The sequence below is a fragment of the Siniperca chuatsi genome, linkage group LG11 (genome assembly GCF_020085105.1).
Source record: "Siniperca chuatsi isolate FFG_IHB_CAS linkage group LG11, ASM2008510v1, whole genome shotgun sequence".
Lineage (NCBI taxonomy): Eukaryota > Metazoa > Chordata > Actinopteri > Centrarchiformes > Sinipercidae > Siniperca > Siniperca chuatsi.
Window position 1 is genome coordinate 9,325,600 of NC_058052.1, and position 12,358 is coordinate 9,337,957.

The window sequence follows — 12,358 nt, forward strand, 5'->3', positions numbered from 1 at the left end:
CAAGAGTTTTCAGATCAAATATATACCTACGTGGAAGTCTAGAAAAAGTGTGACCTTATATTTGCTGCTACTTTACAAATCTTTCAACACTAAAAAAAACATAACTGAGAAGTATTAAGATCAAACAAGCATACTCAAGATATATAAAAAACAGATGTGGTAAGAATTCATTAGTACAAAGTTTCCTGGAGGTTGTGTAGTAGTCATGATATGCACATATTTAGTAAGCTGAAAACAAAATGACCAGAGGGCTTACAGTCAGCGGTGCATGCATGCAGAACATTAAAATGTGCTAATGGTAAAGTTAGTCAGCAGGCAAGAAGTAACACGTTTTTGGGAGAAATTACATGAAAAAAAAAAATAGACCATAGCACAGATAACTGAAAGCAATTCTGTCCTGACAAAAAACTGACTCACTACTTAACATAAAAGTCTATTCAAATGCCACAAGCAAATCGAGCTGAACTCTCATTTGCATGGTCTGACTGTTTCGTCTAACATTTTGAGTTGAGGAGCATGCTATATGAGCATTATGCTGCAAAAAGGGATGAGCCCTGAGTAAAGTCAAGGTTGGGATTATAAAACTTTAACTTCGCAAGACATATCAGACGGATGAGGAGAAGTTTGCTTCATCAGAGCCTTCAGTGCGTTTCTCCATGATAAGGTCTGGTGCAAAAGCTTTTACCTGCTCTGAACAAGATATGAAATGATCTCTTTGAAAGATCAAGCATATTCACAGATCAGACAGCTTATTACCCTGTACAGTTACTCTGTGTCTCAGCAGTTTAACGCCTATGTGGATGAAAGGCCTGACTAGCTGGGTATACACAGTAGCTAACAAAGTGAAGAACTGCTTTCATGTCAGTCAGGGGAGAAACAAGCAGTTTCGCTTTGATAAAATACAAACAGCTGTATCAAGAACTTCTGCTTTCTTCAGATGGCTTAAGTTAATATTTTCCAAGTCTTTAAAGAGGTGAGATAAAGTCCAACAGGCCTGTTGTTTTTCCTTTAAAAACACTCCCCTTGAATTAATCTTTAACATTTACTTTTTGTGTTTCATACAAGTCATGTGCACATAAAACAAATGATAGCATCAAAAGGTTAAAATACAACAGGCTGACTAAATGAAATGACAGACTAGGTACCAGCTCTAATTCATGAGGTCCAGAATATGACTTCTCATACTGCTGAAATGGATGATTTTGGGACAGAAAATGCACTCACCATGTACATGTTACACATTACACTATACAGCACTTGATTTGGGCTTTTATCCTAATGCCCTCATGATCAGGTACAGGAATGACCAGGATCAAGTATTACTCAAGGTTCCGTAGCAGCGAGTTAGGTAGCTTGTAATCTCTATAAACAGATATCTGCATATGAATGCAGAATCTGTAGGCAAGGGACAAAATTTTGGTATTGGAAGCATTCTGGTTTCTGTTTGCAGTCCGTTTGTAGTCTAGCAGTATTGACCAATCACGTTTGAGCAGGCTTTGGCTGCTGCATTCAAATCGTCATCAGACAATAGCCGATCTGTTACGAGATTGCTACTCGGACTGTGAGCAATGACCAGCGCACAGAAGAGGAAGTCGTGGCCCAGAAATCCGATATCCGGATATTCACTGACTACACTGGAAGCCCAGAAACATTGGCCATTGCCCCCATGGGCTAATTTGTCGTCAGACGATAGCTGATGGGTTCCAAGATTGGGTAGCTAGTAAGAAGAAATGTTCACTTCTTAAAAACAAGCAAAAAGTAAACACAGGCACACGAGGAAACCATTTTCAACAAATCCCTCAGCCCGGAGCTACTTGACCTACCATTTTAATACATACGCAACACAGATAAGACATGGTGCATTAACAGATGTTCCTGCATCTCATTAAGTACAGATGGAGTATTTTACGAAATGTAGTTTCAGGTTGCATCTAAAACAAGTAGAGTGGCTTGTTTATAAAATATATAGGACACTTATAGTGAAACAACTTAATCTAAGCAAAGTGGGCATGGCTCTTCATTTTATTCATAAGGGAAAATTATGGGAAACAACTAACAAAATATGAAAAGGGGGCAAAATACACTGTCAAAGAATCTTTATATCCATCACAAAACCCACTAAATGTCTGCATCTATCATTCATGCTGGCAATGTTTTCAGCTGCTACAGCTTGCTGGACCAGAAAACTAACCTCAGTTTCAGTGGCAGATCAGAGCCTCATAGTTTGGCACGGAGAAAAGCTGACGAGATAATGACTCCTCCTCCAGCAATAGCACTACACGCCAGCAAAGTGCATCATAAAACTGCTGTTCTAATCCAAAGTGATCCTCTTTCAAATGAAAACGGAAACCTTCAGTGTGAAACAGAGGCAAATGAAAATAAAACAGGTCAGGAATAAGAGTGATGAGTGCCGATGGCGGGGAGAGGACGACGGGAGCTGCTTGCAGGACGATGATGACCTTCCCACTGCTCCGTCAGAACAACCAACATCAGCTCAGGGCGCACATCAAGAGACAGCCCCGCCCACAGCGGGAGGAGAGCAGAGGAGCAGGTCGGATGGGGGAGGGAACCATCCTGATCTAGACTCTGCTCCTCTATACTCAGACACAAAGGAATAGGTCTAATGAGATACAATGGAATAGACTCAATGACACTATTTACAGGCTCAAAAGGAGTTTCACATGCCACCAAGGCTGAGGGCACACAACACACGGCAAGGTTAAAGCCTACTGTCTTGTGGTACTATAAAGAATATGTGAAAAGTAATGATCAGATACCTATGGGAACGTCCATTCATACAGAAAAACTATCTCTTCAGTGATGTTCACAGGCTGAATAATACAGCAATGATCTGAGAACTATCTAGTTTCTGATAACATGATTAAATTGGATTTTCCTAATACAAGCACAAGTCAAATGCCTGTCAATAGATCACCTGTGCTCCATGCGCCTTATAAGAAAAATGTTTTATTATGTTTCCACATTTCAACTCGCCACCAGAGCTCGAATGCAGAGGACCTACACTGTCTGAAGCAATGCTTTTTTTCTTTTACATTATATAGGATAGACAAATTGTGAACCAAAAATATACAAGAATCTCGGGCCTAGGTACTTTTTCTAGGTACTTACTATGTCTGCAGTCACCTATTAGCAGCTTTAGCTGTTGCAGAAAAATCTTCAAACCTTATGACCAAAATCCTGTTTACTGATAAAAACAAATCTTTACAAAAACACCTGAATAGACAAGTCTTAATTTGGCATTGTTTTGATGAGGTATATCAGGAACTGAATTTTATGGACAAGTTAGATGACTCAACCTTGCAGGGGTATCAAAGGTCATATAATATTGCAGCAATCGTAGCACATCTAGCCCAGAAGCCAATATAAATGCCAAGAGGAGAGAACAGTGTTATGAAAGACAGGTCTGTGTTTAAAGGAACAACTTGGTGGACTCTGTATTGACTGGTTTATTTCCTTCTGAGCAGTGGAAATGTGGGCCATGTCCCTGTCATGTTTGCCCATCCAGAGCTTCACTTTTCATTAGTCTCCATCACAAGAGAGGCCTCAGACCTCACATTATCACATCTCCCTTCAGCAAATACCACCAATGCATGGATTTGGTTTTAAGTAAACCTACAGACAAAAGGTTTCAATGTTTGTCTTAGAACCTTATCGAAAGAATGACCTTTACTAAAAATCCTTAATGAGCAAATACAAAACATGGCTATGGAAAACAAGCTATGGAAACAGACCGTTTGAGAGAGGGTGTGGTGCTTGTTGGTATTATAATAATAAAATAATAGAATAGGAAATGGAAAAAGGCAAGACTGCAGTCGGTGCATCAGCAAGCCAGTGGCCGATCTCCCCAGGGACGTATTTCCTGTCTACTTGATGAAGTTTGACACCAACAGATCACTTTATCTTCCTCTGTTTCCAGCACAAACAGCAATACAACAAACACAGTGTCCGCATCACCACAAGACACAAAGGAGAGTCAGCCATCAGGGAGGGTGTGGCAGGGCCTGGGACAACCAGGAGGGAAGTGCCACCGACACTGGCCACAGTCATTCATCACTCCACTGAGACCAGCTGCCACAGGGCTGTTTTCCCAGTAATAGTTGTCTGAAAAATGTCTGCCTGAATTTTGCTACTGATGCAGGAAGAGATACCAGGTAGAGCATCTGCCTAACCTAAGGAGTTTAATTTAGAAAATGTGACACCTGTGTTTATAAAAACTGTTCTCTACACAGTTCTACAATGATGCAACGTTAGCAGTGTTGAAAAACAATGCTGGACATTGGATTTGATACCGTGGGAGCTGCATGTTAGTGACTCTGCACAACCTTAACGTGCTTGGAACACAAAAGGGGAGTCTTCTGAACATTTGCAACTTACTTCAAAACATAAAACAACAGCTCAAGTGGTCTATCATTTGACATGAGCGCTGCTCATGAAATTGTGAGTCATTAGACTGACAATTTCATTTTGTTATGCATTTCGCAGTTTACAACGGGGTTAGGGTTTTCTCCCTTAATCTACCAGGTTCTTAATTAACAAGAAGGGCAGATTTTAGCCGTTCTTTACTTCACTAGATTTATTATGATATTTTCTGGACGAATACTCATTAGTTTAGCTAATCTCGAAGCTTGTTTTTTGATCTGTTTAGCGCTCCGGTCAGAGCCTAGCTAGCATTAGCTAACCGGCTAGCATCACCACTCCCTAGTTGTTTGCGAGTTCACACTGTTTAAACCGCCGAGCTGATCATTTATATACACGTTATATTATGCTGATACTATTTAAATACACGGCCATATACAGGGTTAACACACGTATAATATTGTTAGTGAAAAATACAGCTACCACTTACCGAGAGCTAGGACTGACGGCTAGCTCAGCCCCTTTAAATCCAAAATGTCTCCAGCACAGAAAGATTCTCCCAGCAGCCTCTGCGGCGGAGTTGATGTGTAGTGACGTCATGTTTTGTTTTCGCCACCTTTCTTTGAAGAAATCATCTGCCAGATTATCTATCTATCTATCTATCTATCTATCTATCTATCTATCTATCTATCTATCTATTTGTAGTGGTATCCACAATCACAGATGTTTAGTTTACTATTTTTCAAAGATTATATATTTAACTTGGAAAATAAATGTGGTGAAGGGTACTGCGCACGTGGCAGAAGATGATGACTTTAACTTTAAAGTTTAATTCTAACTTTCAAAGAGCAACGACTACGCTATAGTGGCCCACACATTCCGCCACAGAAAAAAATACCAAAGAGTATATAGTGACATCTGGTGGTTAATTTGTGAACAGATGATAGTAATTCCACCAGTTCAATATAATTTAAATTCTCCAAATGTTTCTACAAACAGTTCATCCGAAAACAGATTTTCCTCTCTACTTTACCCAGGTGAACGTATTTCCTCTTTAGTGTTGTCTGATAGTATGAACATGTTGCCAGTATTATATTCATATTATGAAAAAACAGGAAAAATAGATTTACTCTGAAAATAAACCAAGAATATACTAATTGTGATGATGAACTCAGATAATATTACAACATAGAAGCTGTGTTTAGGTACAAACTAGAAAGAGAGCCTACAGTTAATTCTTGTGACATGTTCATTGATAGTCATCTCACCATACTTCTCACAACACACACACACACACTTGTATATAATATTAACCCGTATTATATTTATCTAAACGTTCTGTGAGAAGTGACAAAACGACAGTAATGAGTTTTGAAAGCTTCAATCAACATTTTTATTGTTCCTCAACCTGTAAAACCTGCACCTCTAAGCAATGGCTGCCATTGCGAAAAGAACACGACATGGTAGGAACATTTCGGTGAGTGGGAGACAAACAGTAAGTTGAATTAATTGTACAGCAATGGGAGGACAGAGAGCACATCCACACAGCTCCATTACTGTAAGAAGGCATTCTGCCACCTAGAGGCGAAATTGAAACTAGCTGTCAGAGAAGGAAGAAACCGGTAGATTTCGCTAATGTTACTGTATTTGTGGACATACATACCATGTAAGCTGTTAACACGGGAAGATGGATATATCAAAAAAATAGTCAACTTTAACTTTACAGTCCATAATAAACAAAGGAGAAACAGGAGCTCTCGGAGTTGTAGGGTACGTCATCAGCGCGCGACGTAGTGTGCAGGACTCTGAAGGACGCCGACGTGAAGCTTGGGATGAAATAAGTCAAATATAAAGGTTGGTGTAATGTTACTGTTATACTGGGTTATATCGCAAATTGGACATGAGATAAATGGCCAATTCGGCTTAGTTTATTGGCAGAAAACAAAAGGCAGGTGCAGTTATTGAGCCGGATTAACCTCACTTGGTAGATTCAGGCTAAGATAGCGATAGCTCACGTTTACTTGCCGTTTGCTGAGGTTACTGCAAAGTTCGGGTGATGACAGTATATGCACAATTGAGCCAGAAATACAACAGTAGATTACTTAAAACGTAGTAGGTTGTGTCGTTTTGCTGACCACTAATGGTTTGATTCCTTTAGATTTAGTTACAGTGAGTAAGAAGACTGATTAAAAGCAGGAGAAATTTTGTATCATACAGTTAAGCGAATGTTGCACGCCAGGTAGTGGGAAAAGAGATTAATTGAAGCCACAAAACTAACAGCTGTCAAACTGCCTTTCCTCTGCTCTTCAGCTCTGTCAGGAGGACGCTGTTATGATGGCGGTGTCGTGTCTAACTCGAGCTCTGCGCTCCCTGACTCTCTCCCAGCCTGCTCTGCTCTCCTCGCAGGTAAACATCCACTGCCTGTCACTCATACTGGAGATCTGAATCATCACAGCATCACAACTACCAAACAAGCTATATTGCTTTTTGTGTTGACAGGCAGTGGCACAGACTAAGCTGGGAACTCAGGTGCCCAGTACAGTCGGACAGTGCAGAGGCTTCCTCACCACAGCCTCCCTGGAGCAGAACAGGACATTTTGGAAGCAGAGGGAGAAGTACACCATCAGGCCTATAGGAATGAAAAAGACAGGAGGGCGAGATCACTCAGGTGCAGAGTGTGGTCATTGTAGCAGAATAGGATAAGTGGTTGTGTGTGTTTTACGAGCGAGGCTGGAGGAGGATAAGGTTGGCTTTTAATGTGCAGGATTTGCCCTTTGTTCCATTTTCACCAATAGATTAAAAGCGTACAAATCTCAAACAGAACTCAAAACAGTCTTTTGGCCTTCAGTGTCAAGGCCTTACTGGCATATGTGCTGGAGGTTTTAAAATAGACCTGGCCTTATGTGATCTGAACAGAGAAAAACAGTGAAACTGCCCTTTTTCCTGTTTTTACTAATTTAAAATCTGGCTCATTAACAGTCTGTAGGCTGTCGGTGTTTCTCTAGTCTAGGTTTGATTAGACTCAGTAAAACAGCTTTTGAAATAAACCTTATATACAGTAGTCTGTACAGAGGGAAAAACTGTGAAATTGTCCTAATGAAAAAAGATTTCACAAATCTTAAACAGGGTTTGAAATGGAGCTAAAACGGTTATTAGATTAATTGATTAGTCGATTGACAGAAAATTATTTTGATAATTGATTCATTTGAATTGGTTGGACAAAACAAGCAATTTGAAGATTTTACAGACATTTTACAGAGCAATTGGTGAATCGATTGATCGAGAAAATAATCGGAGGAATAATCGATAATGAATTGTTATGAATAATCGTTAGTTGCAGGCCTAGTTTAAATATGAAGTGCCTGTTTGATCGTGTTATGAGAATCACCTAAGAATAATTTTCCCTGAGGTTTCCACCTAACTCAGAAGTCAAGTTCAGCATCAGGGCTTACAGCACTTTGTGATGTATTTGCTTTCATTACAGCTGCTATACGAGTGAAAAGAGCTGCTCATCTTTGTTTCTGCCACACAGGAAGGATACGGACACATGGCATCGGCGGCGGCCATAAACAAAAATACCGATGGATAGACTTTAAGCGACTGCGCTATGAACCGAACAAAGAGGCCCAGCCTTTTGAAGAGAAGGTTGTTGAAGTGCGATACGACCCGTGCAGGTGAGATCAGCTTTCACCACACAGGACTTTGATTAACATGTATACTAAAGGTTATGAACATTCAGTCGGTCGTCACAATCTGTGTTGTCTACACAGGTCTGCTGACATTGCCCTTGTAGCTGGAGGCAACCGGAAAAGATGGATTATTGCTACAGAGAACATGCAGGCTGGGGACGTCATTAAAACGTCTGGAGTTATTGGACGCATGGCAGGTATAAGATCCACTCTGGTTCGTCATCCTCCAAACCTTCCCTCGAGATGATGGAAGTAAAGATTCGGTAGATTTCGGACAATCTGTATTTAAAGCAAAACTATACCGTATCCTTTTGTTTCACTGTACAGTCTCAGCCAATGAGGGTGATGCCCACCCACTGGGAGCCCTTCCTGTGGGGACACTGGTGAACAACCTGGAGATACAACCAGGGAAGGGATCCGAGTACATTCGTGCTGCAGGTAATCTATTATTTGCATGTGTTTCTTCTTAATATTTCTTAAATGCATGTTTAGATATAAAATAAAATGGTATGGTAAATCATAATTTCACAGAGTCCAAGGTGACATCTTGTTTTTTTAGAAGATCAGTCCAAACATCATGTAGAAATTACATTTGTTGTATTATGTACTTGCATTAAGATCTCTCATGTCACTGTGTGTCCTTGTGACAGTTTCATGATAGAGACTGATTGTTTCATCTGTTATCTGAATGTGCATTTGGAACAATAGCTGCTGTTAAATGTGGTTGCTCACAACAAGTCCTAAACTGAATGTTGTGGTTCATTTGGTTTGCAGGTACAAGTGGCGTTTTGCTCCGTAAAGTAAATGGAACAGCAATCATTCAGCTTCCTTCGAAGCAGCAGGTTCAGGTGAGGCTATCTGGATTAAGCTTCCACCTGCCATGTTAAAAACCATATTCTGTTCTGAACTGAATGTTGTCATCTCGACACACACAGGTACTGGAGACCTGCATGGTAACGGTGGGACGCGTGTCCAACATTGACCACAATAAACGGATCATTGGCAAAGCTGGTCGCAATCGCTGGCTTGGCATTCGCCCTTCGAGTGGCTTGTGGCAGAGAAAAGGAGGGTGGGCAGGACGCAAGATTAAACCGCTGCCTCCGATGAAGAGTTACGTCAACCTGCCCTCAATCTCAGCTAAATAACACGAGTCTGGACATGTTTGTGACTGAAGATTGTCGTCTCTTGCTTATAATCATCTTGTATTATTATTTTGGTCCTTGCGATGAAATCAAATCGATTATTTGGAGAGAATATATGAATAAAGACGAGCTCTTTCTACAGAAGATTAAAAATTTTATTAAACACAACTGCTTGTGAGAGCATGGAAAGAAACAAAACAATATAAAAATCCAAAACATATTTACATCTATAGTAAAACATGCAGAGTAACCCATATTTTTAGTGGTAAATTTAAAAATACTGTCATGTCATTTAAAATAGGGTTTGTGCAAAGACACTGGGTGGCATTTCAAGTAACAGGAGCAATGAGATGGCACGTTGTCATTGTAGTTTGACCATTAATGAGAAACATTAACACTGATGTTAAGAGTTAATTAGTTTTTTGCAGTGCTAAATAATGGTGACAAAGTGAGCATGCCTGCTCATTGATCCAGTCTTGTAAAACACCCCCATGCTACCTCTAGATTTAGGGAAAAAAAATAAAAAAAAATAAACTTGAGGTCAAACACTGAAATAGACTTGTCATTATGCCCGTTTAGTATTTAAAAGGCTAACTCACATGACAAATTCCCTCAAACAACTCTGCCCTGGCTAACACTTCACAGCCCGAGTTTACAAATATGTAAGGGCCAGTTGGTCTCCCAACTAAGAGAAGATAGTGAACCCTTCAAAAAGCAGGAGACAAGAAAACATGACTGTATAGTCACAGGCAGACACGTATGGTGGTAGCTGCAAAATAAGCTTTTCAACATCAAGTGGCAAAACATTAAGTAACAGACAGCCATGACGGTTTTTCAGACCTCATAGGGCGCTTGAACCCATCAACATAAACACAACATCTCTATGAAAAAGGGTCATTTTGAAAAAAAACAATAAGAACGGCCTTCTCTTGACTATAGGTAGTGGTTTACATTTCAAATATAACACCTCACCTCAAAACCAAAGTGTGTCCCAATTTGAGCAAAAATGTGTATAAAACCACATGAAAAGTGCATTACAAAGTGAGGGAAATGTATGAGAAATGACATACCTAATAGTGTTTGCATTGTACAAGTCAACCTCATAGTTATAAGTTCTGGAAATATATTTGGCATTTATGTCAAGAAATAAAGGTAAGCTATTTGTGCTTTCAATTTAGTGGAAGGGGATTTGCGATTCACAATAATACATCTTGTATATATTTATATACAATACTAAAAAAGCCAGCCTATCAAAGCTTTTTCACTTTATAAAAAGCAACAACAAACTCATACAGAAGGCCCTTTGTCCAAAGGTTTCCTATTGCAAAAGTTTCACGTAACACTATTCAGGGAGTACCATCAAACATAGCACACCTACACAGACACACATAGGCAGTGACTTAGACATCTGGCAAGACTCCATACACTTTTCATCCTATTTTAAAAGCAATTCATTACTACTCTGTAATTTTGCAGGCCTACACAATACTAAACGACCAACCTATCAGTATATTTTAGGTTAGGTACTACCTGCATGTCCAGCCACGGTAAAGCTGTATTAAAGGACACAACGGTAATCGCTTGGTTATGATGTGCACACGTCTTGTAAATGCTTAATGGGTTTACGTTTGGCCAAACGTGGAGCACTAACTGGTAAATTTGTCACAATTAATAACTCAGTAATCTTAATACTGATCTCCACAGGGACCACAAATGCATTAAAATGTACAATTGTAGTTTTCAGTTTGACATACCATGAAGTTTGGCCGAAACGAGCTCTACTGTAAAACAAACTTGACTTTGGCACATCACTGCACATCTGGAGAAATCCAGTATTTGCTAAATTGCTGCAGGTCTGTGAGACGTCCTCTCAGCTAAGCCAGTACATCAAGCTGAACACGCGGTGGCCATGTTTACCAAATAAATGCTGTTAAAACCTAAAATTACTCCAAGAAGGCCTGATTACAACACAGGTGGAAATATGCAGCTGGGAAACTGTGGAAAAACAATTCAGGACCTTGAAACAATAAGACAGTTCATACAGTCACAACTTAATTTGGCATTCAGCTGTTGATAGTTGAAATATGTTGTTTTGTGTGTCATGTTACCCTGCTTCTAAGTGGATGTTACTGTACAGTCTGACTGCACACTAACACAAATACAAAATCTTCAGCACTTACAATAACGAACTGATCTGATGAACTGCTTACATGTTACAAATGCGTCATAGCTACATTCATTATAGCTACCTTCAAAAATACCTTGCTTGAGTTGTTTTTTTAAATTTGCTTTAGGTACACAGTGTGCTTTAAAGCAACGAGGCAAAAAGAACTTTATATTCCTTTCTAGAAAAATGTAACTTTTTGAGAAAGTAAAGGGACGAGTAAGAAAACTGAGCACTGAGTTAGAAGAGAAGAATTCCATCTAGATTCACAGCAATATTCCAACTGTCAACAACAAACACAAACACGGTCTCAAACAATCTCACACACGCCACTGCACATCACCATCACACTCCTCCATTGTCTATAGAGTAACAATAAATGTAGGATTTCACAGAAATAATAAAATGTTAACAAAAACAAAGTGCAAACACAGCTGCCATTATCGAAATGTGGCAAATTGTCAAAAACCTCAAAATACATCCGAGGCGGTAGCACAAATCTTACAAAATAGTACTCATTCTTTTTGTAGTGTGTAAAAAACAACAACACCCAACAACATCAAAAACATCAAATTGACAACGTGAAATTTGTGTATGGAACACTTGGTTGTGAGTCAGTAAGATTTCCACAGGAAAACTATTACTGCCGGGGGCCTGTTGGCTTTTCCTCTAATTCTCTGTAGCCTCTCTGTGAGACAAGTGCAGCGGAGAGTCTGGTGGTGGTTGAGTGGATGGTGGCCAGGGTCACACAGGCTTAGTGTAACCAAAGATTCCCACCGGGAGGTGCTTGACATGTGTTGGCCACTGGGCAGCAAGCTGGAAAAACTTCACATCATTCCACTCCACTCCATCAATAGTGACTAAGGGCGAAAAGGGATGATAGTTAATGCACGAATAAATGAATAACATGTTAAAAATGTCATAATGGATGCTTCAGAATTTGCACTGACAGTTGTTAAGAGCAGATAATTCTTTCTTTTGGTGAC

The 12,358-nt window shown here is 39.8% G+C and overlaps 3 protein-coding genes across 16 annotated transcripts in view; 1 reads left to right on the forward strand and 2 right to left on the reverse strand.

Annotated features, from left to right (window-relative positions):
* Positions 1 to 5,022, reverse strand: part of klc1b (kinesin light chain 1b) — a 26,073-nt gene extending 21,051 nt beyond the window's left edge. For 9 of the 11 annotated variants that reach the window (XM_044214464.1, XM_044214460.1, XM_044214461.1 and 6 more), the window contains exon 1: positions 4,868 to 5,022. The gene's annotated coding sequence lies outside the window, so the exon portion shown is untranslated. Of the gene's footprint in view, positions 1 to 2,191; positions 2,477 to 4,867 lie in introns of those variants that run through there. The other 2 variants (XM_044214463.1, XM_044214459.1) reach the window with 1 other exon arrangement.
* A 1,043-nt stretch (positions 5,023 to 6,065) lies between these two features.
* On the forward strand, positions 6,066 to 9,376 carry mrpl2 (mitochondrial ribosomal protein L2). Its single transcript, XM_044214475.1, has 8 exons — positions 6,066 to 6,231; positions 6,688 to 6,783; positions 6,877 to 7,045; positions 7,910 to 8,051; positions 8,148 to 8,263; positions 8,394 to 8,504; positions 8,841 to 8,914; positions 9,002 to 9,376. Exons 2-8 carry the CDS (start codon positions 6,709 to 6,711, stop codon positions 9,209 to 9,211), a joined length of 897 nt encoding a protein of 298 aa, XP_044070410.1. The 5' UTR covers positions 6,066 to 6,231; positions 6,688 to 6,708; the 3' UTR covers positions 9,212 to 9,376.
* The window catches only part of zmp:0000000755 (phosphofurin acidic cluster sorting protein 2), a 50,061-nt gene continuing 47,048 nt past the window's right edge, over positions 9,346 to 12,358 (reverse strand). For all 4 annotated transcript variants that reach the window (XM_044214440.1, XM_044214441.1, XM_044214442.1 and 1 more), the window contains one exon: positions 9,346 to 12,232. In XM_044214440.1, coding sequence (XP_044070375.1) covers positions 12,117 to 12,232 — 116 coding nt within the window. In that variant the 3' untranslated portion in view covers positions 9,346 to 12,116. The remainder of the gene's footprint in view (positions 12,233 to 12,358) is intronic.